Source organism: Bubalus bubalis, chromosome 1 (assembly GCF_019923935.1).
Source record: "Bubalus bubalis isolate 160015118507 breed Murrah chromosome 1, NDDB_SH_1, whole genome shotgun sequence".
Lineage (NCBI taxonomy): Eukaryota > Metazoa > Chordata > Mammalia > Artiodactyla > Bovidae > Bubalus > Bubalus bubalis.
Genome location: NC_059157.1, coordinates 132,563,628 through 132,590,298, shown reverse-complemented (window position 1 = coordinate 132,590,298; position 26,671 = coordinate 132,563,628). Strand labels below are relative to the sequence as shown.

Sequence of the window (26,671 nt, the reverse complement as noted above, 5' to 3'; positions counted from 1 at the left end):
CATGGGGAGATGCAGAGGGTACTGGAATCAAGATCTGAGAATTATGCTTTGTAGCTTTTTCCTAGAACAGCAGGAATTTCTCTGTGTATCAATTCTCATGGACTTTCTTGCAATTAGAGACACAGGCTCCTCTGTATTTTTCTGGGGGTTAGCTCAGTTTTGGGGCAGTGAGCGCCAGTTTCATAGAAAAGGAGGATTAAGCTGATCTGATAGGATCTGAACTTGTCCTGCCTAAAATGTACCAAGTATAATTTTATTTGCTTGACTACTCAAAGTGATAGTTGAATTTAGAAAATGATTGCTTTGCTGTGATATAGAGAAAGTTACTGCATCTGTAAAGGGAGGTGTTGGTGTTCTGTTTTCACCTGATACCTCACAGTGATGGTAACATCTGTTAGAGCTTACATGGTGTTAGCACTTACATAGATTGCTTCATTTAATCTTCCCAAGTAACCTATGAGATATAGATCTTACTATTATTAGACAGAAACAGACTTAGTTATGCAACTTGCCCAAGGACAGAGAGCTGCTAAGTGGCAGAGCTCGGGGGGAAATCACAAAGTTTAACTCCAGAGACTGCAGGCTACACTCCCACATCAAGTTCCGCTGTCTTGTTTTAGTTACTCTTATTGTTGTAATTTTTAGCATTTCTTAAAAACCACAATTTCCTTCATCTGTGATTTTCCTCACTTACTTAAAAGTATAATAAAACTATGCCAGGAAGCAGCCAGCTGAGGACTGATGGGGAAATGAAACTTTAAACAAGACAGTCTGTAATATCCTTTCCTTTCCCCTTTAAATTCTCTCCTGTAATCCAACATAACCTTTCTTCTTTGATTCTGTACATCATTCTTTCATCCTTATTTGAACAACATGCCTTTGAATGTGAATGATGTTTGAATGAAATCAATGCAGAAAGGTTGCCACTGAACCAGAAGGTGAAAAGCAGTTTTTGAGTCAAATTTGTTGTGGCCTCAAAGGAAGCAGAACTTAGGTGACTTAGTTTTCGCATCTGTGAGAATTGTTAAGTGCAGAGGATGCTAGAGAGGGTGTGATTGATACACTGGTATCCTGTATTCACTCATTGGATGACTACCTATTAGTCCCTATACAGATAGTTTAGTTCGAATACATTTAATTCCAGAACAATGTTCAAATAAATTCTTGTAAGAAGGTAATTCTTGGTTACTTCTTACAAGTAACCCATTTATATGACAAATGAAATTCTCTCAATAATATACCAGGTCTCTGCTAAGTCACTTCAGTCGTTTCGGACTCTGTGTGACCCCATAGACGGCAGCCCACCAGGCTCCCCCGTCCCTGGGATTCTCCGGGCAAGAACACTGGAGTGGGTTGCCATTGCCTTCTCCAATGCATGAAAGTGAAAAGTGAAAGTGAAGTCGCTCAGTCGTGTCCAACTCTTAGCGACCCCATGGACTGCAGCCTACCAGGCTCCTCCATCCATGGGATTTTCCAGGCAAGAGTACTGGAGTGGGGTGCCATTGCCTTGTAAAAGTGATCTAATTTGACCTGAGAACAGTACTAACGCTAACATATTAGCTATACAGAGCATATGTATTTTTTAGGCTTCACTTTATGAATTCCCCAAGATGAAAATAAGATTTTTTAAAAATCCATACCTGACTAAGAAGCTGTCCATGAAAAATGTTATTCACAACATTCAGAACCTGCTTGATAAGTTTCCTTTGAGAAGTAGGGATAAGAGCTGGTGACCTGGTCCCAGTTGTCTCTAGTTCATGTTGTACCAGGTCTCTAGGATATTTTAATTGTCATTTCAATCCACTTGAAAGGGATGTCTATATTTTTATTTTATTAGACTTTCTCATATATAATATTTCCATCTAGAACTTGAAAAAACCTTACTCTGAAAGAAACACTTTTGTTTTAAAGATTTCCTATATGATGTGACTTGAGATGCAATGATGTAAATATGAAAATTGGCACTGAAAAATGATTCATTGCTAACAGTGGTACTCTAATGTTCAGCAAAATTGGTTGGATAATATCCTTTGGTGTTTGCTAAATAAACAAAAGTGATTAACTGGTTTATGTTGAAATAAAGTTTCATCTGGTTGCAAACATTATTCTCCACTTAAAATGCATTGTGGAAAGGAATGTGCATTTTTCTACTGTGCAAATTAACTACTTGAGGATAAGTTAAAAGTGAAAGAATTACCGGCTGTGTTGGACGTTACTGGCCTTGCTATTGCCTCCGATTTGGTTTCACAGAGAAAGTCATCGATGGAGGGACTCAGGAGGGGTCTGCTTTCTTGCTGTTCATTCACCAGCTGAGAACAAATGAACACAGATGTCAAAGGGCTTTGTCAAAGTCCAGAATCAGATGAATTAAAATGCAGCCTTGCAACAAAATAGGAATAGCAAGCCTACCAAAAAATCAATCAATAAATAATGGGTAGGGGCAAGAAAGGAAAAAAAATAAAGTCAAGGAATGGGGAATAAGCCTTTTAGCACTGTCATATTTTTGATGCAGCAAACTTTAATTTTTAAAGCTCAAGCTTTTTTTCTCCTCTTAGAATGGTTTCAGAATTATTCTCTCATTTCACTATGTAGAATATGGAATCATAGTTCCTGAGGGCCAACTTGACTTTTCACTTGGCCAAAAAGCTCTTACTGAGACCTGGAACAGTGGCTTCAGACCTTGAGGTGACACATTCTGGTTAGGACTGGTCCGTCAATGCTGTAAGAGCACACGCACACGTGTATGGAATAAGTGCTGTTTTCCTCCCTGTCTTAAAAAGCTCAAATCACCTAAAGATACACAACCTCCCTTACATTTCCTTGGAATTCTTTTATGCAAATATTTTGAGAAAGTAGAAAATATTGCTATGTTAACTTGATATATATATCAAATATATATATATATATGTGTGTGTGAAAATCTGCATGTAATGTAGATTTCTGTCAATTCAATTCAATTGGCTTATTCTCTAAGAAATCTTTCAGTTTGATATTTATTAGGTCTCATTATCAGTGGCAGCCAACTATTTACTTCCGATTATTCTGCACTTCTTTGAATCAAAACATTCTTAAGTTCTGTTTCTATGGTTAAGGGAAAAATTACACCTAAGATACACGAGTGGTTAGGCCCTAAATGAACTGTCCTAGTTTTCTGGGAGTTTCTATCTTGGCCTTTCTTAAAATGGGCATAGTCATCTTGTTTTCTACTTGTTATAAGAAAAAGATGTGCCAAAAAATCTCTAGATTTTTGAAATGCTTATTTGCAAGGCTGTATTTTAGGAGACACATAAAGTAACAAATGAACTGTTTTGAAGTATTGCCAAATCAAAATATGTTCTATGACTCACTTTCACTTCATTATTTCTCTGGCAGTGTTAGTGGTATTATAGCTTAGAGCTTATGGACAATGACAAGAGACTTAGATAATGGTAAATATGGGAAGAAAAATGCAATTCTATCATTGGAGAAGGAGGAATATGGAAACATTTAGTGATTATTTGGGGATGAAAACCAAGAGGCATCTTTAGTAATTTTACACATTCATGCTATTAGCCTAGATAAATCTCAGATCTTCACTACAGTCTAAATTTTGACATAGTGTTGGCAATTTAATTTTCATACATATTAATTTGTACATTTTATCCAGGGCTAAGAATTAATGCTCATTTTCTTTTGCTGTTAAAGTTACAGAGATGGAAAATTTTTTAATTATTATAAGTTTTAATATTACTGTGTATGTGATGGGTTAGTCACTAAGTCATGTCCGACTCTTTTGCTACCCCATGGACTGTAGCCTGTCAGACTCCCCTGTCCATGGAATTCTCCAGGGAAGAATACTAGAGTGGCTTGCCATTTCCTCCTCCAGGGGATGTGTATAAAGACTTAACAGATTTCTGTCAATTATCTGAGGTCTGTGTTGGTAGTAACCTTTCTGGGGAATGCTCCTTTAATCCATGAATGAAACTCCTGAGCTTCTTTGCATTTTGTCTTCTGAATTTGAACATTCTTAGATGTCACCCATCCTATTTAAATGATTTTTTTTTTTTCATGTTGAGGGACTATGGGTCTTCCATGTTTCTGGGATAAAATATATTCAGTTCAGTTCAGTCGCTCAGTCGTGTCCGACTCTTTGCGACCCCATGAATCGCAGCACGCCAGGCCTCCCTGTCTTTTTGTAAATGCCATGGTTTATGCCAGCTCTTCTGAAAGTATGATTAGTTTTCCAGGATCTGTTTTTCATTTATAAGTAGTTCATGTAAAAGCTGTGTTAACACAGTTTCTTAAAGAACCATATATTAAAGTATGTTTCTTGGTAGAACTTGCCCTTTTAACTCTATGTACTGTCATGAACCCATCTAGTAGGACATCACCATAGTGATGTGGTTCTGATGTTGCAACAATGCCTGCTTCTAGGCTGTGTCATTCTCATGGCTGTTGAGTGACAGCTGGGTTCTGCTGTGCTATACACATCATGGAAGATGAAGGTCACCATCAAATATGACCCCGTGCTATACTCATAGAATTACTTGTAACAGGCTTACATTTATTATGTTGTGCATTCTGATCACTAGGTCTTACTGACCTAGGTCAAAGTGAAAACGTGCAAAAACTCAATACAACTTTGACCTTAAAATATGTATAAATATGTACTGTGATGTCATAACTCTGTCAGCCATTATTTCTCTGAAGAAGTCTGATTTTGTTGATAGATAACTAAGAATATTTATTCTCTTAGTCATGGTTTTGAGAAATATCAATTATTATGTAAAGATATATAGGTTTACATTTGCACAAAACCGTCCTTATACTTTTTTTTTTTACTTTGGATACAATTAAATATCTTTGTAAATAAAAGGACTATTTCCAAATCACAGTTTTGTGAGTAGACGTGTGGAATTTAGACCTAGGTTATCTATAGTTTCAGAAGACCAGGTTATTAGATTTCTGTAGATACTTTTAATTGTAAACATTGAAAAATTACAGTCTAAATTTGATAAAAGTATTCTAGAAAGTAAGACCTTTCCACATAAATATCTAAATGGAAAAATAAAGGAAAGGACAATTAATTGAAAGACCTGTATTTTTAGGCATCTGCTTTATCAGAGGTAATAGTATTTTATTTATTTACTGAATCTCTCTTCTTGTTCAAACTTCAAGCTTATTGTCTAGAAAAAGAACTTCTAGCACTCAGATTTTTTCAGCATAGGAAGAACACCAAAGAGAAGGTTGTTCAGAGAGACCCTAGACAGCTCAAGACTAAGGTATGGCTTTTCCTTATAAGGTCTTTTTCATACCTACTGTCTTATTTGTGACCATTTCACCCCTGGACTGGAGTTGTTATATCTGTCCCATTCTCATAATTGAGCTCTTCCCGTGACTTCCTTCCATAGATACATATCAAAGAGGAAACTTCACATGACTTTCTGAGTCTGCTTTTCAAGCTAGAGAACAGTTTAGCTGTCAGGAAATGCTGAGCTTAGAGTAGAGGATTGAGGCAGGGCTCAGGGGTGAAGAAGATGAAGGGCCCAATTTCAGATCTCATGGAAAGGTAATTTGGGAGCTGAAAGTTTTTTGGTTCTGATTGAGATACAGAAGATGAAACAGGAGATATCATGAAAAACACCTTTTCTTATAAGTTCTGAGGTCAGAGGCTATGTCTCTCATATTTATATCCTTCACAACTTTGAATAGAATGTCTTTATATAAAAGGGGCTCAATCAATGGCTACCAAATAAAAATCTCTCTTAAAAAGTCCTATTTTGAACTGTATCTTCAGTTGGATGAATTTTAAAATCATTATTTTATCCATATTTAGCCCCATTTTATTTTTATTTGTATAGAGAAGAATGACTTTTCACATACCCCTCTCCTGATTTTCAAAAAAATGTATGGCTTTCCTGTGGTGACTTGAGAATAAGCTAACCTTTTAGGTCCTAGAGGAATACTGTAAATGAATTGAACCCCCCAAATAGTTCCCCTAAGCTTTGCTTCCAAATAGTATACCATTTATTCTGTCTCTATTCATTGGTAGGATATAGGTTATTGACTTTCTCTTAGAATTACTTCCTTGAGTTTGAAAATACTTTATGAACTTACCTCATTTCATCCTTTTGGCACAGAGTATATTGATGTTATAAAATAATAAAAGGTGAGTCAAAAGGGTTCCAGTTTTCTTTTTTAAATACTGAGTTGGAGTGATTCAATTTGGGTTCAATCAGATCAAAACTGAGTTAAAATGACCCACTTCATTAGTCGCTAAAGACCTTTATCTCAAATTTACATTTAAAATTTTCCTTTTTATCCTTCTTTGTCCTCTTCTCAGTAGTTAGATTACTTCAAAGGCTTGTCTAATGGTGATAGAATCTTATTTCTCTTTCAGAACCCCAGTGTATTGACACATTGTCTGGTAGCCTTTTTCAGTGCTAAGCAGTGGGTGCATTTTTACAGCATCTCCATGTTCCCACACATTATCTAGTTTTATAACCTTGGTTCTATCTGTTTTCCTCCCTCTATACTATAGTCTCTTCAAAGGTAGAGACCTTATCCAATTAATTTTTGTGTCTCATTTAGAAATTTAATAAATGTTGGCTGATTTTATATAGCCCAACTGAATGGTGACTTGTACAAAAGAATGATCGCATGGGCTTTCTCAATTTTGTACTGGGCTTGATCAACTCAGAGAGAGGCCAGTGGTCCTCAGAAATGTTTACTAAATTGCTGGCAAATTTTAAGCCACAAATCTGAGTCCATTTTTCTCCACTGTCACATCACTAAAATGCATGGAAACCTAGAAGTAGATAAAGGAACATTTCCAAATGTGAGGCTTCTACCAGTAAGTCTAAAATGCAGAGTGAATTCTTAATGAGAAAAACTGAAATAAAGGCACGGACCTGCCTCATTGCATCTTTGGAAGCAGGACATGGACCAATGCAAATGTGAAGCTGGTGACACTTCAGGAAATAACACCACTACCTCACTCAGGGATTTTAAATCAGAGATATAAATTTGGAGATTTTGAGGGAAAACTCTTACATGATCAATGGATATGGAAACAAAAGGAAACAGAAGTAAGAAGACAGGTGAGAACTTGCCTGTAGGAGCTTGTTGTCACTTAGTATTCAAAAGCCTATTGAACTTTTACACCTTCCTTGTAATCATAGGTTGTAAATGACATATTCAGTCAAATGCCTTCAACTTACTTATGACTCAGTCAAACCAGTTGATGTGACTAATAGTAGCCACTCAGGACCAAATTGGTTCTTATTTTATATCAATACTGTGTTCAGTGTTGAGCAAAATGCAAACAATATTACCCAGCTTTAATGAATTATTGTCTGTTTTAAAACTTTGTCTAAAAATGCATTTGCCTTAGTTCAACTTGAATTTCCTTAATATAAATGTTAAAAATTAAATTATTAAATTAAAATTAAATTATTATCTGATCTAAGGAGTATTTTGTTTTTAAATGCTGCCTGCTACTTAAGCTCCATTGCATTAAAGATAGCTTATTTTGTGACTTAGGTCTAAGTTTATTTATCTTTAAATAATACATTGCTTAGGTGTTTCATTAAAAAATATAGAGCTAAAGTTTGTGATAGCTTATGCTACTAAGAACTAACTCCAAATTCAAATACATTTTAGGTGACAAAAAAAGATCTGTAAAGGATTCATTTTTTATAATTTTACACTTTAGATTGATAATCTTAATCTCTTGTTTTAAAGTAAAATATTGTTTTTTTAAAACATTTTAGTACTTAAAGAATAATTTTAAGTTAAAACATCGAAGCTAATAAAGAACAGTTAACAAATATCTCATATTTATAATGTTGATTAAAAATTTGTAAAAATATACCAGTCTTTTTAACCTTATTTAAATAATAGAAAAAATTAAGATTGTTTTGTTTTTATATAAATAATAACACAAATATGTTTTCAATAGATACATCTTTATACATTTTGAAAATTCTTTTATTATTTGTACTCTCTTGATTAAAAGTATATTTCATTTGTTAAGTAGATTTTGTTCATAATTTTGTAATTAAATTGTGTATGGCTTTATTAGTCCTATCCAAGATTAGAAATGTGTGCAAAGCCCATCAAAATAGTGTCCATATTAAAACTAAATTGACTCAATCCATTGAAAAGACAAAACAACTAAATCATTACTATGTACCCTGTAAGTATTCAGCCTTTGAAGGCTTTGTGACAGTAACTCAGCCACCTGATGGAATTAATTTATGAGCTAATAGTACTAATGGCCCTGTCCCATCTCTTGTTCTATAATGGGTCCCAGTGGAATCTGCCTGTAAAGGATAGTCATGTGATAATTTTCAACTCTTTGACTTGCTCTAAATGCCAACCAAATATTTTCTTGTCAGGATAGTTGCTGCTGCTGCTGCTGCTAAGTCGCTTCAGTCATGTCCGACTCTGTGCGACCCCATAGACGGCAGCCCACCAGGCTCCCCCATCCCTGGGATTCTCCAGGCAAGAACACTGGAGTGGGTTGCCATTTCCTTCTCCAATGCATGAAAGTGAAAAGTGAAAAGGAAGTAGCTCAGTTGTGTCCAACTCTTAGTGACCCCATGGACTACAGCCTACCAGGCTCCTCCATCCATGGGATTTTCCAGGCAAGAGTACTGGAGTGGGGTGCCATTGCCTTCTCCGGCCAGGATAGTTAGAGCCTTGTAAAATGTGAATCTATTCATGGGGAAATGAACAATTACTGTTTATAACTTGGGTAATACTACTATCAAAGCAGGACAGAGAATATAATTAAAGAAACTGTTTCAAGTTAGTGATAGAAAATCCAAACAAGGCTGTATTTAGCAATCTTGTATTTTTCCAATTAAGGACATTACTCTATCTTTATCAGACACAAAATTAAATCAATATTGAAGTGGGGACAGATAGGAAAACAAAGGCTGAGTTAAAAAAAAAAATTCCCTTGACCCAAAGAGGTCTGTAACACATAGTTTTGAGACACAGCGGAAAATGAATTGGCTGTACCTTGCTAACAAAAGTATTCAATACCAGGGCAGGTGGTTAAAATGAAAATTTTGAAGGTTCCTTATGAGTGAAAAGTGTTCCCTAAAGCCATTTCATTCTCATAAAGAAGAATAAAAATTTTTCTATGATATACTCAATCTTCTGGTACATAGTTTTCCCATCTAGACAGAAACTGGATTTATTTACTCTATTACAGTCTGGAGTACTACTGTTCAATGGAAATATAATAAGAGCCTGGTAATTTAAAATTTTCTAGTAGCCAATTTAAAAACAGTAAAAAGAAACAGGTGAAATAATTTAAATAACATTTTATTTACTCCTGTATATCCAAAATATTATCATGTCAACATGTAATCAATGTAAAAATTATTCATGTGATGTGCTTAGTTGCTCAGTCATCTCTGACTCTTTGCAACCCCATGGAGTATAGCCCTCCAGGCACCTCTGTCCATGGGGATTCTCCAGGCAAGGATACCGGAGTGGGTTGCCATGCCTTCCTCCAGAGGATCTTCCCAACTCAGGGATTGAACCCAGGTCTCCTGTATTGCAAGTGGATTCTTTACCATCTGAGCCATCAGGGAAGCCTTAATATGATAGTTTACATTATTTTTCTTTGGACTAAATCCTCAAAATCTGGTGTGTATTTTATACTTACAGCATATCTCAATTCAGGGTATCCACAACCATGTGTGGGCTAGTGGCTACTGTATTGAATAGCACAAGTCTTTATTTCCTGAACTTTATTTCCTCCAAGAATTGATGGTTCACATATTTTTTTCCTTCAAACCTCTCATCAATACACATTTGTTTCCATATTGTTTGATTTAAAGTGTTAGTCTAGGACAGAACGAACTTAAGCTTCTATGAAGAGCTTGACATATTGTTTGCAAAGAATTACTAATAAACTGAAACAAAAAGAGCAATTCTCAGGGGTCAGACAATTTCTGAGTTCAGGTCACCTGGCCAGCTCTTCTGTTTTGCTCAATTTGTTCAGTGTACTATAGATGACTTGACTGGAATATGCTTGGCTAAATCTCTCTAAAAGTAATCCTAAGAATCACATAATACAAAAATGCTTCAATATAAACTACACATACCAATCTGTGGAATGAACAGTTACTAAACTAGTTAGGCACTCAGTGTTTCAAAGACTCATTCTGTATTTGATCAATTATGATTGTCCTGAAGACATTATTGAGACAGCAGCACTTAGCTCCTGACATTCCTGAAATCTGTGAATGAGCACCAGTGATGAAGATGAGTCAGTATGTCCCGCAGCATGTAGCACTATGTCATAGGAGTTCTACAGGAGACACGGGACAGACATGTGTCAAGACACTAATACATTCACACAAGATAACGAGTGAGAATGTGGTATGGTACACAGATTGGATGCTGTGGTTGCCATGAGAAGTACTCACTTTTTCAGATCATTCTGCTGCGTTTTGGCTTGTGCATGCCACTGGTGCATAGCAGGGAAGAAGCCACTTGTGTGTGGTGGAAAAAGTATATCAACTAATAAAACCGCATTTGACTGGGAAATAATTGTATCACAGCTATCACAGGATTAATTTCACAAAATTATCAACACAATAGGTGCATTACATTTTATGAATCAGAACTCTTCATTTGCTGATTCATAAATTAGCCAGTATGCAACAAGAATATGATGCATCAAAGAAAGCATTAGATCATCTTCATGCAGTAAAATTGTAACTATTACTTCAAAAACAGTTAATGCAACATTAGACAGGGATTAAAGAAGGAACTTGGTACATACAAATATTCTGAATATGAGAAAATGGTAATAATTGCAGTTTCTTTTCTGATTAAAAAAAATCCAAATTCTTATTTAGCATTAAATTTAGTTTAGGTTATTAAGGTAATTTTGGACATTTGAAAAGGATTACTGGGCACTAGAGCCTGTGCTAAATTCTGATGTCCTGAAATGATTTGTTGCAGCACAATTACACCAACTGCAAATTTGGATAGGTCTTATCTACTGGTGACTATGGCTCTACCATTAGCCAAGAATTCCAAGTAGTTCTCACCTCCCATAGCATTTACCTGAGGAACTGTGGACTGTATATTTTGGACATGGATTCTACAAAGCGCAGGAAATCAATGTAAAACTGTACATGTTTTACCATGTAAACTAACTAAAGAATGGAGGCCTTGATAAATATCAAGCAAATTTCTTTCCAATGATTACTTGTGTCATTGGCAAGAAGCATCTCTTCTTTTGGATAAAACAAAACAAAAACTAAAAAAAAAAAACTCACAACATAAGATTATCCCAAAGTCCTGGGAATCGCCAATAACTTTTATTATTCCATTTTGATGTAATATGTTATAATTTTCATTACTTACAACATAGTGTTTAGAATAAAATAAAACCACACATGTTGGCAGCAGCTGGGGATGTGATCTGATGCTCTTCTAAAAATAAGTTGCCATAATTTAGCTTTTGATATAAATGCCTTTCATGAGGAATTTAAATGGACATTTTTCTAAATTGAGATATGTTCATATAATTGGAACTGAATCACTGCACTTACTATTGCATTATGGAAAAAAAAAGAAATGTTTAATATAACAATCTAATCTAAATTATAAGATAAATGCAAGTAAAAATATTTTGCATTTAAGAATTTAAAACTGATAGTTCCACAGAGTGGTGATGAGTATATTATACATATGTATGTGGATTTTACAGGGTGTTTCAAAAGTCCCTGAGGACATACAGGATTCACTCTTGGCATGTCTTTGCATACAAATGTAAACCTTTTTCTATACTTGTTATAATAAATGCTGAAAATGGCCCTCATGTGCTTTTAATAGAGATTATATTTTTGTTGCCAAGGTCACCAAATAGAAGAGGGATCACAAATGCCATTTTCTGCATGGGGACTCAGGGACTTCTGGCTCATTCCTGTAAATTACTCATCCACATAAATATGTATAGACATATATGTAGTATGCATAGTCACAACATAAATATATTTAACATTTAAGAAAATTTAGATATTCTACTGGTAAACTGACATATGTATGCAATAAAGTTGTATTTATCCACAGGAATTTTTTTTTGGTTGTTGTTCAAATGTACCATTATCTTAATTGTACTTTCCCAAAGTTGTTAACAAGACTCCTTTATAAAGAAGCAACATGTTTTACTTGCACATACATTTTCTTTTCTTAACTAAAGTTGAGTAATGAAAATTAATATCCACGAATATGTAACTAAATGATGGAATTTTCATTTAAGTAATTTTGGTTTTCATTTTATACTGTATAATTGTTTCATTGAAACTGTTTTTTAAAAATTGGATCGAGTTAATGTTTTTTTTTTTCTAGTTAAAAATCACAATATCTGATATATTAACATATGTCAGCTTCCTACAGGAACCCTAAGGGTCTGCCCACCTGTGATGTCATAGTAAGGAGGGGCTTTTCTTCAGCAGACTCCTCCCTCGGTATCTCCTTCATCACCATGGCAACAGCCTTATCTGCCGCCCTAGAGCCTTTTCCCTATAACAGTGAAATCAACAATGACTTGTGTCAGGAGAAATCTTTAACTTATTATTTATCACAAGATATTCTAATGTTTAAAGAGCAATCCAACATAAATGAAGAGGTAGGCTGCTGCAAGAGAATCTTGAGGCTTTTGGCTGAGGAGAAAACACATGAAATCTGAAAAAAGATTATCTGTGAACTTTTTAGTTAACTACTTTTTCACCTTTACAGCTGACATATTATATTATATTTAATTTTAACTTAGTATTTTATATGTATAATATATTTTAAGGCAATTTACATGACGACAATTTTTTTAGCATTGATTTTAAAACACTATGGATTGCCTGTTATGTTTATTTAAAATTATTCCTGTATAATCTCTAAGTGTTTTAAATGACAGTAAGGAGTCTAGGATAGGGATTAGGATCAGGGTCTCACTCCCACAGAGGAATTTTGCTGGGTGGTCTCTGGTGTCTGTCACTTTTGATTGGATTGGGCACAAAAAATAAATGTGTCATAAAACCTCTAAAAATTGTTCAGCAGCCTAAAGTCACAGAAATTCACCCAACTTGTTTATTTTGGGGAGGTACTATGGAAAAAAAAATGCAACTCTCAATGTTCTTGAGATTAAAAAAATGTTAATAGAATTTTAGAAATGTCTTTTAATTGGAGAATCTCATAAATTCACATGTAAATAAAGGATGATTAATAATAGAGGCACTGATATACTGATATGTACAATTTTTTGGTCTCACACAAACATAATTATGGACTGTAAGGGGTATGCTGGCTTTCTATGGTTTTAGTTTATTATGTTTTTGAGGGTAGATAGGGCATAATAGAAAAAAAAAATACAGAAAACAAAATATCACCTTCCCAACCCAATTAGCAACATCTCATACTATGTAAAAATTAAATCATCTTTAAGCACTTTAAAAACAAAAACTTCCACTATCCTTTGTCTGTGGGCAGAGCCTCCCTAGAGAAAACAACCTTATACTAGGTACAATGTGACTATCTGTGTTGCAAATTTATGTAAAGTACAGATGCAGCATACAGAGATACCATAGGCAAGGAGACAAAAATGGACATATGAGGGTCCGTTGTCTGAAAGGAAGTTAAGAGCTAGGGTCAATATTAACTCCAAAGATTAATAAATCTTGATAGTCTCTATGCAACTAAAAAGGATAGACTTACATTATTATCTTTGATTTGCACAGGGCTTTAAGTATTTAGAAGGTAGGTTGACTCTAGGAAGCAGAATATCCATTTTTTCGAGCGTTGCCTTTCTAAAATGTAATGAGTGGCAGTTTTTATTTATGAGAACCAAGAAAAACTTTGTCTAGTTACTACATTTAAAACTGTGTGAATCTCTTTACTATGCTGAAAGCTTGTTTCTTTGGTTTGTTAACTTAAGAACTAGCATTATTGAACAATACTGTGTTATTTCTACAATATAATATCAACTATTAGAGATTTTATTGAGCAGATATAACAGCAGTAATTTTCTTAAGTGTTCTGAAAAGTTAATATGGCTACAATGCTTAGATTAATTGAATTCTGGAAGAATAAAGGGAAACAGAGGTTAACTGTATAACAAATCGGGGTATAACGATCCCAGGTGTTTCCTGTAGTAAAGCACTGTCATCTTCCTAATATACATACAGTTCTGAATTCTGGAAAATGATCCATGGCACTGCTAAGCTATTTGACATGTTTCCAAAATGTAAAAATTACTTGGATAAAACATTATATACAATAAGATCAGTATGTCTTTATAAGCTACACTCATTTACAAACTTTATATAGTTTAACATATTTTTGCAGCGTATTTTTTCAAAAGAGCAAAATCATTTGTGAAGAATTTTTCCATGCTCCGAGAAGTGTAATAATATAGCAATAAACAAAGTGGCATGCTTATATTAAATTCCTAATATATTTGAAAAACATATCTAATGTTACAAGTCATAATTGAAAAAATAATAATTCAGATTCTTTCCTTGGGCTAAGAAATAAAATCAATTGATAAGCATCTCAAAAAATTTCAGGTCGGTATTTCAATATACTATTTATTTGAAATGCTACCAATCCGTAAACTATGTATAGGTATTTTTCACATGTGCAACTATAATAGCTAGAATTAGCAACGGACATGCCATTTCACTAAAACAAAACCAAACCAAAACAAAAATTAGTCCTTTCATGCTGAACTCTAGAACAAAGCAGTGGTCAGCTAGAAAGGATATATAATAAACACATGCGGTGCTTTTTATTTCTTGCAGAAGAACCCACCAAAGCCAGGGTCAGGTCACTTTTTTGAAGACAGTGCCACTTTTTCTTCAAGGTTACACCTACTACCTGAAAAAAGTCATGACACCCAGGTTAGTGCCTGCTAGCAACTTTGTTTCCTTTACAACCTCTTGGCTTTTGAGTTAGTACCGGATGAACTTCACTGTTTCGGAAGTGTGGTACAGCTCCAGAACAGATTGGGAAGGTTGGCCACGTGACATGTCCACAGTTCAGACAGAGTGTCTAAAACCACTGCCAAGTCATGTGAACGCACTTACATGTCAAAGCAAGATCCCCCCAGGTCATATTGCCACCTCCACCTTAAAAATTAAAATCAAGATTTTATCTTAAAATCAAGCTGTGTTATTTCTGACTTGTCCATTTATCTTGTGGGATAATGCTTCTAGAATTCAGAACCTGGCAGGTAACTGAGTTGGCAATTCATGAAACTATACAATTTGGCTTATCAGCAGCTCTGTAGGACTGACAGTAATACAACTGTGCAGGTTTTACCTTTCTTTTTTAAATTCAGTGACTTAAAACTTTGTAAGAAAGAAATACACATAGTTATTCATATTTCAAGTTCAATTTTTAAAATACAACTACACCAAAAGATCAATATTAATCTATTATTTGAAACAACATGAGGACAGCAAAAGGAAATATATACTGACTATACACTCAAGCATATAAATGGATTTAGATTACATTAAGCCAGTATGCTTCTACATCATTCTAGCCACAACAGAAAGGAACAGTGAAACTTTGCAAGTTGATTATCACATCGTGACACCCTCCAGAAATTATATCAGCCCATTTCTTTTCAAATAATACTTCAAAATCACCTTTTTCCGCTTGCTCATTTAATCTCTTGAGATATTTTTGACTGTTTGGAAAACAGTATCAGCATAAAAGGAAATGTCTTTCATTTTGTGTGATTTGCTAGAGAAAATTCTTTGATTTTTTAAAGTTTCTTTTATCATTTTGTGTGTTCACAAATGAAATATATAAAATAGTAGCTTTTCTAAGAAATAATAATTCTTGAGAATAATCTTTTAATTTCTATTATAACACCAGGCATAAATGAATGAAACACAGGGAGTACAGTAATGACACTAATGTTTATTATGAAAACTCAGTTTTGGCCCACTTCTGTTTTTTTAATATAGAATGTAAGAAACAGAGTAGATGGAATTCTCCAGGCAAGAATACTGGAGTTGGGTGCCATTCCCTTCTCCATGGGAACTTCTGACCCAGAGATGGAACCCAGGTCTCCTGCATTGCAGGCGGATTCTGTTACTATCTGAGGCACTAGGGAAGCCCTAGAAAACACTGGAAGTCACAGAATTTTAGGCTGGATATCAGGCTGTGATATCCAGGTATCAGGTATCCTCAGATGAGGTGCTGGCTCCAGGTCTGTCTTGCAGGGAAGAGATCTAACCTCTTTGCAGAAGCTACTGTGTGCTGAGCATGCTGCTGGGTGTTTTGCATGTTTTTATTGATTTGCTCTCATGAGAACTCTGTGGGGTAGATGATATTATTGTCTTTGCTAGACGGTTGTGGGCTTTGAGGCTCAGAGACAGTACAGTGTGCTTTAGCCAAGGCCTCAGAGCTAATCTGGGATGGGAACCCAGACCTACCTCCCAGCCTGTGTGCTTCCTCGTCTACCACTCTGCTCTCTCTCCATCTGGCTTTGTGAGGCGGAAATGGTCAATAAGAATTAGCCACCCACAACTTCACTCATGAGCACATTTCTAAAAAAATGTGTTTGTTTAAACTATTTTCATAGAAAACCAACCTAAGCATCTCACGTATACATACTTCTTTCTTTTTTTTTTTTTTTTTGTCTTTTCATTTGCGTTTATTTAAACACAGTTCTCAAAACATTTGAGTGAAATTGGGCCTCCTTTGGTAAGCAAAGGACCTGAAAGCAATATTTAAAAATGAACAGGCAAAGTCTTCAGATCATCCACAACACAGGTATAGTGTTCCCTTCTTTTTTCTCAAAACTCTGAAGCACCCAGTTTTTCCATATAGTCTTAAAAGCTAGAAGAACAAGAGTACATTTGTGGTGGAATGTATTGTCACTTGCTGATAACTAATTGAAATACCATTATCCCCTTCTCACAGCTTTAAGAACTAGCCTTTTTAAGGCATACATTGTACACACTTCTTTCTGTTCTGTAGATCTTAATAGAGATTTATAAGTTTTAGCATCCCTCTAATTCTTTTTAAATGTTAACTCAATGCCACTAAATGCCATGTTTACGAGAATTATCCTGAGATCTATTTTGGACACATGAAATAAAGTAATTTCAGAGTGACTCAGTACATCATCAGCAATTTTCTAGTTGCTGCTACAATGGAATTTATAACTTAAACATCATTTTTATCATTGTTTTAAGGATAAACTACAATCAGGTTTACAAGTATGAATGCATTGAATATATTTTCCTTATACATAACATATATATAAGCAAATACCTGCCATTTGGGTCATTTTAGCACAACTGTTTGAAATGAAATGATATTCAGTATTGCATATATTGAAAAATTATATATCTCATAAGCTCCAGACCCTGGACTTACAAGCACAAACTGGTCACAAAAAGGCTAATTTCTGATGGCTATTCTTGTTGCTTATATGCAGAGCCAGGATAACCTTTTTTACTTGAGAAGGTAAATGTCATGGAAAGTGTCATGCTCTCTTCAAACTTCTCTTTCAACACAGGAAAATGTCAGAGCAATATTCCTTGAATGGTGGCGATCTCTGCATACCACATTATGTCCTTTCCTAGTTGTGTGTTCCTATGGATTTCTTCCAACATAGAGTAGGGCTCAAACCATTCTATTACAGTAACATTTAACTCATTCCCTTCTTCCCCCATCAACAAAATTTTCTGTAAATTTTAAAATTTACAAGTAGAACTAAATCTGAACATACTGGTCAATCATTGTTTCTAAACATCCTGAAGGAAGCACAGATCTGGATGTAAATAATTGGGAAGCACGGACAGAATTCTCTCTTTTCTTAATTAGTGACTCATATGTGGAATTCACAAATCATAATGAATTCACCACTGGTTCAGTGATTTGTTTATAGCTGGAAATAATTTGATTATTGATTCTTTATTAAGGGTAGTCAAGTTGCAGTAAAGAAATTGATGCCTTTAGTTAAAATAATGTCACATGGCATTTAAAAGAAGGACATTTAGTTGATTCTCCATATCTTTCTTACTATCTTTTTTGTTTTCATTGTAGCATTGTTTTTTTCCAGATGACTCTCCAAACCATCACCTTTTCCATGAAGTCTTCTGGTGTGAATGAGGACTGATTCTAATTACATTCTATGATATAACTCCCATGGGGCTCCCCTGGTGGCTCAGTTGCTAAAGACTCTGCCTGCCAGGCAGGAGACCCCGGTTTGATCCCTGGGTTGGGAAGATCCCCTGGAGAGGGAATGGCAAACCACTCCAGCATTCTTGCTTGGTAAATCAAGAATTTACCAATCCCATGCACAGAGGAGCCTGGTGGACTACAGTTCATGGGGTTGCAAGAGTCAGACACAACTTAGCAACTAAACCACTACCATATAACTCCTATATCTTCAGTTTGTGTTATTTGGTACTTCTTGCTGTATGTGGTATATGTGTATGTGGTGATGGGAGAGCCATGGACAATAATCTCTTTAATTCTAAACCTTCACATATGAAAGTCCCTGGGATTTTAAGCTCTCTGCATGCACACTCATTGTCCTTGGCCTGAATGATTGCTGTAGAGGGGTCTTGATGACTTCTATAGGTCCTCAAACTTTTGCTTTAATGGGACCCTTTTTCCATAAAAAATGTAGAAGGTTGTATTTTATGACTAAGCTATATCAAGAAAAACATAATCCAGACCAGATTTGTTATTAATATTACAAATTTCTTATTATAATAGTCATTTGAGGGATTCTGATTTTTAAGAAAGATACAATGAAAGTATTTTTATGGGTCCTGAGGAGTATCTTGGGCCTTCTGAATTGTGTTCACTGTGCCTGGTATGCCAGTTGACCTTGGGTTACTGTCTTCTCAACAGCCAGGGTGCTGTCCCTGGAGCTGCTCTCTCCCACCTCTGGGTGGCCCATTTTGGCAGTGACTGCTTCCACCACCCCCTCAGCACTTCCATCACAGCTGTTCCTGCCCTAACAGGTCCCCTAACCACCACTGTTGCTCTTACTATTCTTATTAGCATTCAAAGAATCTCCCCTAAAAGCAGTCAAAAATCATAATGGGTGCCCAATCAGTAGCTCTCATCTTGTAGTTCTTAAAACACACTCAGAAAACTTGGAACATTTAGTCCTGAAGCAGAACACACTGGCGTGTAAAACTCATGGTGACCCTTAAACTGTTGTCTCTCCCCAGAAAATTAGGCCTCAGCACTTTAGCCTCTCCCGCCTCAGAGTGTCTTCTTGACCATCCAAGAGTACTTTTGAGGAAGCGCGTCAATATCTCTTTTTTAAAAAAACAAATCAGCCTTCAGTGACCAGAGTCACCAATTGATTCCAAAACACTCCATGTCATTTTTTCTAATTACACTTAGAAAAGGGACCTGGGTCTCTTGAGGAACAGAATTGCCCCATACCCAAAATTTCTGAGTTGTACATGCAGATTAAGCTTCTCCCGGGCACCTTGCTATATAATCGCTCATTGAGAAAAAAGGTTCTGTGACTGTTTTATCAATGAAACTACCTTGTGTGAGCAAAGGTTGTGCTTGTTTCTTTTGAACTACTTGCATTATTTGGTATAGTGATAAGAGACTCAAGTTTACTCAGTATATACAAGTAACTATTAAAAACCTTTTCAAATTATTTAAGATATTGAAATCACATAATATGGCCAAATTTGACAGAAGGTGATTTTGAATTACATAAAAAGTCTGAATTAGACATTTAAAGAAATTAAATAGTTTCAAGTATCTAAATAAAAATTCATTAAAATGAATAAAGTGTTGCCAAGTAAAGATGCTTAAAATTGGCTCTGAAGGACAGATAAGACTTCCTTCTAATTAATAAGATCCATTTGCTCACAATTTACCATTTGTTTGTTCTCTGGAGAAGATTAAACATTCCCCATCTCGCTCCCACCTTACCCCCAGGTTTATTTACTCTGCTTAGCAAGCTTTCTTGACAAAAGGTCAAAGTCACAGCACTTAGTTCCCCGATCATCTATAACAGTTCTCAATTAGTGAAGTTTTATTATTAGGCTTACTCTGATTAATGTCGCTCTAAATTATTTGGAACCTATTTCACCTTAATATTGAGCTTCTCTATTATGCATCTGCAAGCATCTTTTGCTACCTAAAGTGGTCTGGTCTAGAAAAATTGTTTTCTTTTGACCTTGTTGGCTTTATGCTGAGGATGACATAAGTAATACATATTTAATAATTAAGAAGTAACTGTAGAATGTGGTGGTAAGTTTTCCTTTCTAGTATGATAAATCCTCAATTTGTAATTTATATTTATATAAATATATTTATGCTTGAGAAGACATTGATGATTGTGTGAATATGTAACCAAAAAAATACAACAGTAATTAGAGGGTTATATATGTGTATGTGTTGGTTGCTCATTTGGGTCTGACTCTTTGTGGCCCCATGGACTATATCCCACCAGGCTCATCTGTGCATGGAATTCTCTAGGCAAGAGTACTGGAGTGGGTTGCCATTCCCTTTTCTAGGGGACCTTACTGACCCAGGGATCGAACCTGGGTCTCCTGCATTGCAGGAAGATTCTTTACCATCTGAGCCACCAGAGAGGGTTACCTTTGTTATTTTTAATTCACTGTTAAATACCTCAGATGGTTTGCAAAACAGGCACTTTTGGAGCGGGGGTTGGGGCGGGGGGGCTTATTTTTGAGTAAAGTGACTGAAAACATAAAATCCTAAAGATTATTTTGTTATTTTTTTCTTTTCAAATACAAGCACTCCAGACTTGTATCTGATGTGCACAAATGGATGGATGTCCAACACTTAAGAGAAAGTAAGGTGTTATGAGAATCATACATCACCAGCATAGATAATTGCTTAAACTCTGCTGAATCAGTGATGTTTTAGGGCATAGGGGGAGGTGAGAAAAGGTCTATTCCTGGAAGGGGTTAGGGAAGAGGTATTGAGGTCTGGGTTCTAAGTGTTTGTAGTTAGCCAAGGTGATGTCCTGTACAAGATAGTAGAAGGTGGAAGACTAGTGGGAAGGAAACTCGGCAGGAACCATGTACAAAACACTGATTTATCATTTCTGTCTTTCCCATTTATTCCTGATTGGAAAGTTTTCCAAAGGAAACATAATGAATAAGAATCCCTGTAGGTAAATATGTGGTTAAGACCATGAAACAGTTCCCTTGAACTGATTACCTATGAAACTCTTTTTCTTTTCAGTGATTAGATGCATCCCCCAACTTCTTGGGCTTTCCTGATGGCTCAACAGTAAAGAATATGCCTTCAGTGAAGGAGATAAAGGAGATGAGGGTTTGATCCCTGGGTCAGGAAGATCTCCTGGAAGAGGAAATGGCAACCCACTCCAGGATTCTTGCCAGGGAAATGCTATGGACAGAGGAGCCTGGCGAGCTACAGTTCATGGGGTCACAAAGTGTTGGACCCAATTGAGCACATACACACATCCCAACTTCTTGCCCCTAGTAAGTAAAATCTATTTACTGTGGCTCAGACAGTAAAGAATCTGCTTCCAGTGCAGAAAATGTGGGTTCAATCCCCAGGTTGGGAAGATCCCCTGGTGAAGAGAATGGCTACCCACTCAAGTATCCTTGCCTGGAGAACCGCATAGACAAAGGAGCCTGGCAGGCTACAGTCCATCAGGTTGCAAAGAGGTGGACAGGACTGAGTGATAACACTTTCACTTCTTCTTTTTTTTTTTCCAAGTCAAAAGAAGGAATTCCATTCCTCTACCTAATTGGAAGCCTTTAAATGTTGACTGTTGTTATCTTAGAGCATAGAAATTGAATCCCACCTCCTTTAAAAAACAGATGTAATTACCATATGGTAAATGTATTATTACCAAAGTTTTGAATTTGAGAAAGCAAATTTATGCAGATGTCATGAGGTAGAATTACACTTTGTCCATTTTCTTTCTAGAGAAGGACTTGTAACTAGTGAACTTGAATTCCCCTTTATAAATATTTCAGGCAAATTCTATTACTAATTTATGAATAAGAGCTGTGGACTTGGAATCTGACTATTCAGTAGCCTTCTTTGTAGCTTTAATCATTTTCTGGCAGGTGCAAGTGTTTTACTAGTTTGTTCTCCAGTCACCAAATGCCCCAGTTTTGTTGATATAACTTAGGAAAAATAAATTACAGAAACTAGGTTAAATTCATAAGCTACTAGCCAAAAAGTTCTGAGCTAAGGTACTCCATCTACCTGACTTACCTGAAACAGCTCTAAGAGACAAGCTGAGGCTTTCACCATCTCTGTTCTAATATTATGGATCAGACTGTAGTGTCTCTGCTTATCTCGATAGTCCTCTGGGGGTCATAGGCAATATCTGAGTTGGCTCCTCCCTAATGCCTTCTGCTTCCTTAAAAAGATTAACAGTCTTTCTTACTCTGTGGAGAGGGGCTAGGGAAAGTATGAAGAGACCTTGGAGTGGGAAACCCCAGTCACTGAGTGGCCATGAGATTGACAGTGTATAGAGCCAGTTAAGCATCCATGGTCAATGGAAGGGAACAAAGGATGGCCATGTGGCATGTTGGCACCAATACTGGGACTGGAGTCAGAAGACAGAAGTTTCAAACCTCAGCTCTGCCTTTTATAAATTATTCTCTCTAAGGCTTCATTTTACCTTCTGAAAGTAGGATAGAAATCCTACCTAGCTACTTCATAAATTTGTGAGAATTAAATGAGAGTATGTATGAAAGCACTTCCACAATGCCTGGCAATGGTAGGTACTCGATAAATATTAGTCATGTATGGATGTAAGAGTTGGACTATAAAGAAAGCTGAGCACCAAATAATTGATGCTTTTGAACTGTGGTGTTGGAGAAGACTCTTGAGAGTCCCTTGGACTGCAAGGAGATTCAACCAGTCAATCCGAAAGGAAATCAGTCCTGAATATTCACTGGAAGGACTGATGCTGAAGCTGAAACTCCAATACTTTGGCTACCTGATGGGAAGAACTGACTCATTTGAAAAGACCCTGATGCTGGGAAAGATTGAAGTTGGGAGGAGAAGGGGATGACAGAGGATGAGATGGCTGGATGGCATCACCGATGCGATGGACATGAGTTTGAGTAAGCTCTGAGAGTTGGTGATGGACAGGGAAGCCTGGCGTGCTGCAGGCCATGGGGTCGCAAAGAGTTGGACACGACTGAGTGACTGAACTGGACTGAACTGTGACTGCTGAGTTCATGGACTCTGTGGTCTAAGTGTCCTTATGAAGTAGGTAGCAAAAGATACAACATTGTGTTTGTGAGATTCATCCATGGAGTAAGTAGCAGTAGTTATTACGTTCCCTCTTCTGTATAGTGTTTCATTATCTGAATATACCACAATTTATATATTCAACTGTTGATGGACATTTGGGTTGTTTGTAGTTTTTGGTTATTATAGACAACACTGGAATGAACTTGAGTTCAGATGCTATAAGGAACAAAAGAAGGGCAGTAGGTATGAAAGTAGTAAAGGTATTTCAGTAACAGCAACAGAGGCAGAGAATAATCACAGTATGGATAAGAGACCAGGTTTGGGACAACCCACATCAAAAAGGACTAATAAGGCACAGAAATCAAGGATCCAATGCAAGACTGGGATGCTGAATCTAGCCACCAGGGATAATGAGAAACCAGTTTTTAAAGGGTTGAGATTATAATTGTTATGGTCTGAATTATGTCCCTCCAAAATTCATACACTGAAGGCCTAACCCCCTAGAAGCTCAGAATGTTACAGTATTTGGAGTCAAGATCTTTATTAAAGTGGTAATTAAGTTAAAATGGAGTATTGATGTTAGGGTAGGTCCTATCCAATATGATTGGTATTCTTATAAGAAGAAATTAGGACACAGAAGGAAGGTTATATGGAGACACCGGGAAAAGACAGTCATCTATAAGCCAAGAAAACTGCAGAAGAAACCAATCCTTCTCTCACCTTAATCTCAGAATTCTAGTCTTCAGAACTGTGAGCAAATAACTTTCTGTTGTTTAAGCCACCCAGCCTGTGGCACTTTGTTATGGATTCCCTAGTAAACTATTACAATAATGAAACAACTCCCTGTCATGACAAAGTAATCTTACTTTTGTATCTGAGTAAACTGTTTAAAAATATCCAAAGACAATTCAATTACAAGTTTATTTTATTTTAAGCCTTCTCAGTTAATTTCCTCTGTGATTTTTAATCTGATCAAAAGGACTTCTTAGATATGGGAAACTAGAAATGCTCAAGATGGCCAAAATTGCCACTTTGGTGATATCCCATCTGGGACTATTACCTAAGTAATTGTCAGGAAGTATTGCCTAAAAGAAATTCAAATGAAGACTATGCCTCAAGAGGAGTGGTCAGCCAGTGCCAACAGGTGTTGTGTGTTCATTCCCAAACTTGAATTGAGCCTCTAGCCTCATGACCTGAGATTATACATTTAGAACTTCTTGAAAAGAATTTTCTTGTGAAAAACAAATTTCTTTTGATTTTGAAATCTGAATGCTTCCAAATTTTTAAATTAATTCCCAATTAAAAGTTTATTAAATTATATAACTTTTAGAGACTTCAATTAGATAATACATACATCAGCTAAATATCAATATATAATGTTGCTGCTGCTGCTGCTGCTAAGTTGCTTCAGTTGTGTCTGACTCCATGCGACCCCATAGCCAGCAGCCCACCAGGCTCCCCAGTCCCTGGGATTCTCCAGGCAACAACACTGGAGTGGGTTGCCATTTCCCTCTCCAATGCACGAAAGTGAAAAGTCAAAGTGAAGTTGCTCAGTTGTGTCCGACTCTTAGCGACCTCATGGACTGCAGCCTACCAGGCTCCTCTGTCCATGGGATTTTCCAGGCAAGAGTACTGGAGTGGGGTGCCATTGCCTTCTCCCAATATATAATGGTTATGTACATAAACAGAATAATTGAAAAAATAAATAATTTGAAAATAATATGTATTACAGGTAGTTTTTTCAAGGGTTCTTGCTAATATCTCTGCAGCTTACTATGGGGGTAGAGCTTACAGCTTGTACAGAATGAAGATGTCACCTGGGTTGATGTCCACAGGGGACTTTAAATGAATCAGGATCCCTGGAGTGCCTGAAAGTCTTTCTAATCATCTAATCTGTAACTCACACTTCTATTGTTATACAGATGATGTACTAGTTCAGTTTGCTGAGATGTCAGACTTTCTGGCTAAATCACAGTTTGATTAATTTCAAATGTAGGACACATAATTATATCAATAGATAAATGAAACTTGCTCTTGAAGCTTCCACTTAAGTGCTTATTAAAAAAACAACCTCTCCCCCACTGCATGCTTTGAAACTATGAAGGTGAAAGCCTGGATTAGGAGGACAACCAGGTAGGCCATTCTGGCTGGTCAATGTTCTAGAGGTTTTGAAGTCAATATTTACCTTGTGCTTAGTCTCATAGCCCATTCTCTATATTATGTATTTCTTTCTTTTGAGTTTCTCCTTCAACTGACAAACTGGAACAGGAAAGAAATAGTCATCAAGTTTCAATTTTTTCGTGGGTATAATTCCACCAAGTTGTCAAGGGATACCCTAACCCAGCAGTGTGTAGCAACATGGCTTTATACATATGTGGTTACTGAGGTTAGTTAGGTGTGGTCTGTGTTGACAAAGCATGGGATATGAAGTTGGAAACCCAGGGTTTGAGATATAGAAACACCATTTTGCATTTTTGTGTAACCTAAGGCTGAGAGCTTAGTTTTCTCAATTGGAGAGTAAGATTAGTAATAATAACTGCTTCACTGACTTTGCAGGGTTTTTGTGATGATCAAATAGATAACATGTAAAAGCGAGTATTCAATATGCACTAATAATTTTATAAATCAGTGAAACCCCATTAGCTAAGTAAATTATTTTCTACATGTACTTGGGAGTCTATAGTATCTTCAAGAGCTATTTATTATTTTAAAAGAATACTTTGATAAGGCTACACTGTAATGAAATGAAAAAGTTAATTAAATTCCCCTAACAATAGGAAAACAAGGCAAGTCTGGATCTGGCCCATTAAGGTAGCAGTTGCAAAATTCCAAGGTAGCATTAGATTGCTGATGAATTCATAGACTGTGCTGTGTGCTCAAAGGCTGACAAGTGTAGGGCCATGTTATGAAACCTATTCAACCAAAGTTACGTAATCACAATAAAAAAGATGACCTTCAACTTTCGAAGTCTAAGAAAGGATTCAACATAGAGGACCTTAAAATTGTTAAAACATTTCTAGAAGTTCCAAAAGTATGTATTTCTACTAACGAGCTCTCTGGTTTGTCTAATGAATTATAAATAGGCGCCACCTTCATATCTTGCTCCTAATTCTGAAGGACTGAAACAGTTCGGTGGGCCATTGAGTTCATGGCGGTGTTGAGTCATTTCTACGCTCTATTTTAGGCAGATTGCCTATATCGCCTATACTGGAAATATATCTATAATCTGTGTCTCAAGTCACTATAAATAAGCAGAAGAGTGATTTGATAACATTAATTTTAAGTTGCCTATGAAGTTTTTCTCAATCTGTTAAAGATGATTTCTCTGCTATCCTGTACATTTTCTTTCTCCTGAATCTCAGATACATTATCAAAAGAGATTAAATTAACATTTAAAAGAGATTTGGCCTAATCTCATTTCAACCTTCTAAATAATGCATTA

At 36.1% G+C, this 26,671-nt stretch overlaps 1 protein-coding gene across 6 annotated transcripts in view; it reads right to left on the bottom strand.

Annotated features, from left to right (window-relative positions):
- Positions 1-26,671, bottom strand: part of PEX5L (peroxisomal biogenesis factor 5 like) — a 318,150-nt gene that overhangs the window by 153,244 nt on the left and 138,235 nt on the right. For 3 of the 6 annotated variants that reach the window (XM_025287935.3, XM_025287903.3, XM_025287909.3), the window contains exons 3-4: positions 12,433-12,537; positions 2,198-2,309 (exon numbers count right to left, since the gene is read on the bottom strand). In XM_025287935.3, coding sequence (XP_025143720.1) covers positions 2,198-2,309; positions 12,433-12,537 — 217 coding nt within the window. The remainder of the gene's footprint in view (positions 1-2,197; positions 2,310-12,432; positions 12,538-26,671) is intronic. The other 3 variants (XM_025287945.3, XM_025287928.3, XM_025287918.3) reach the window with 1 other exon arrangement.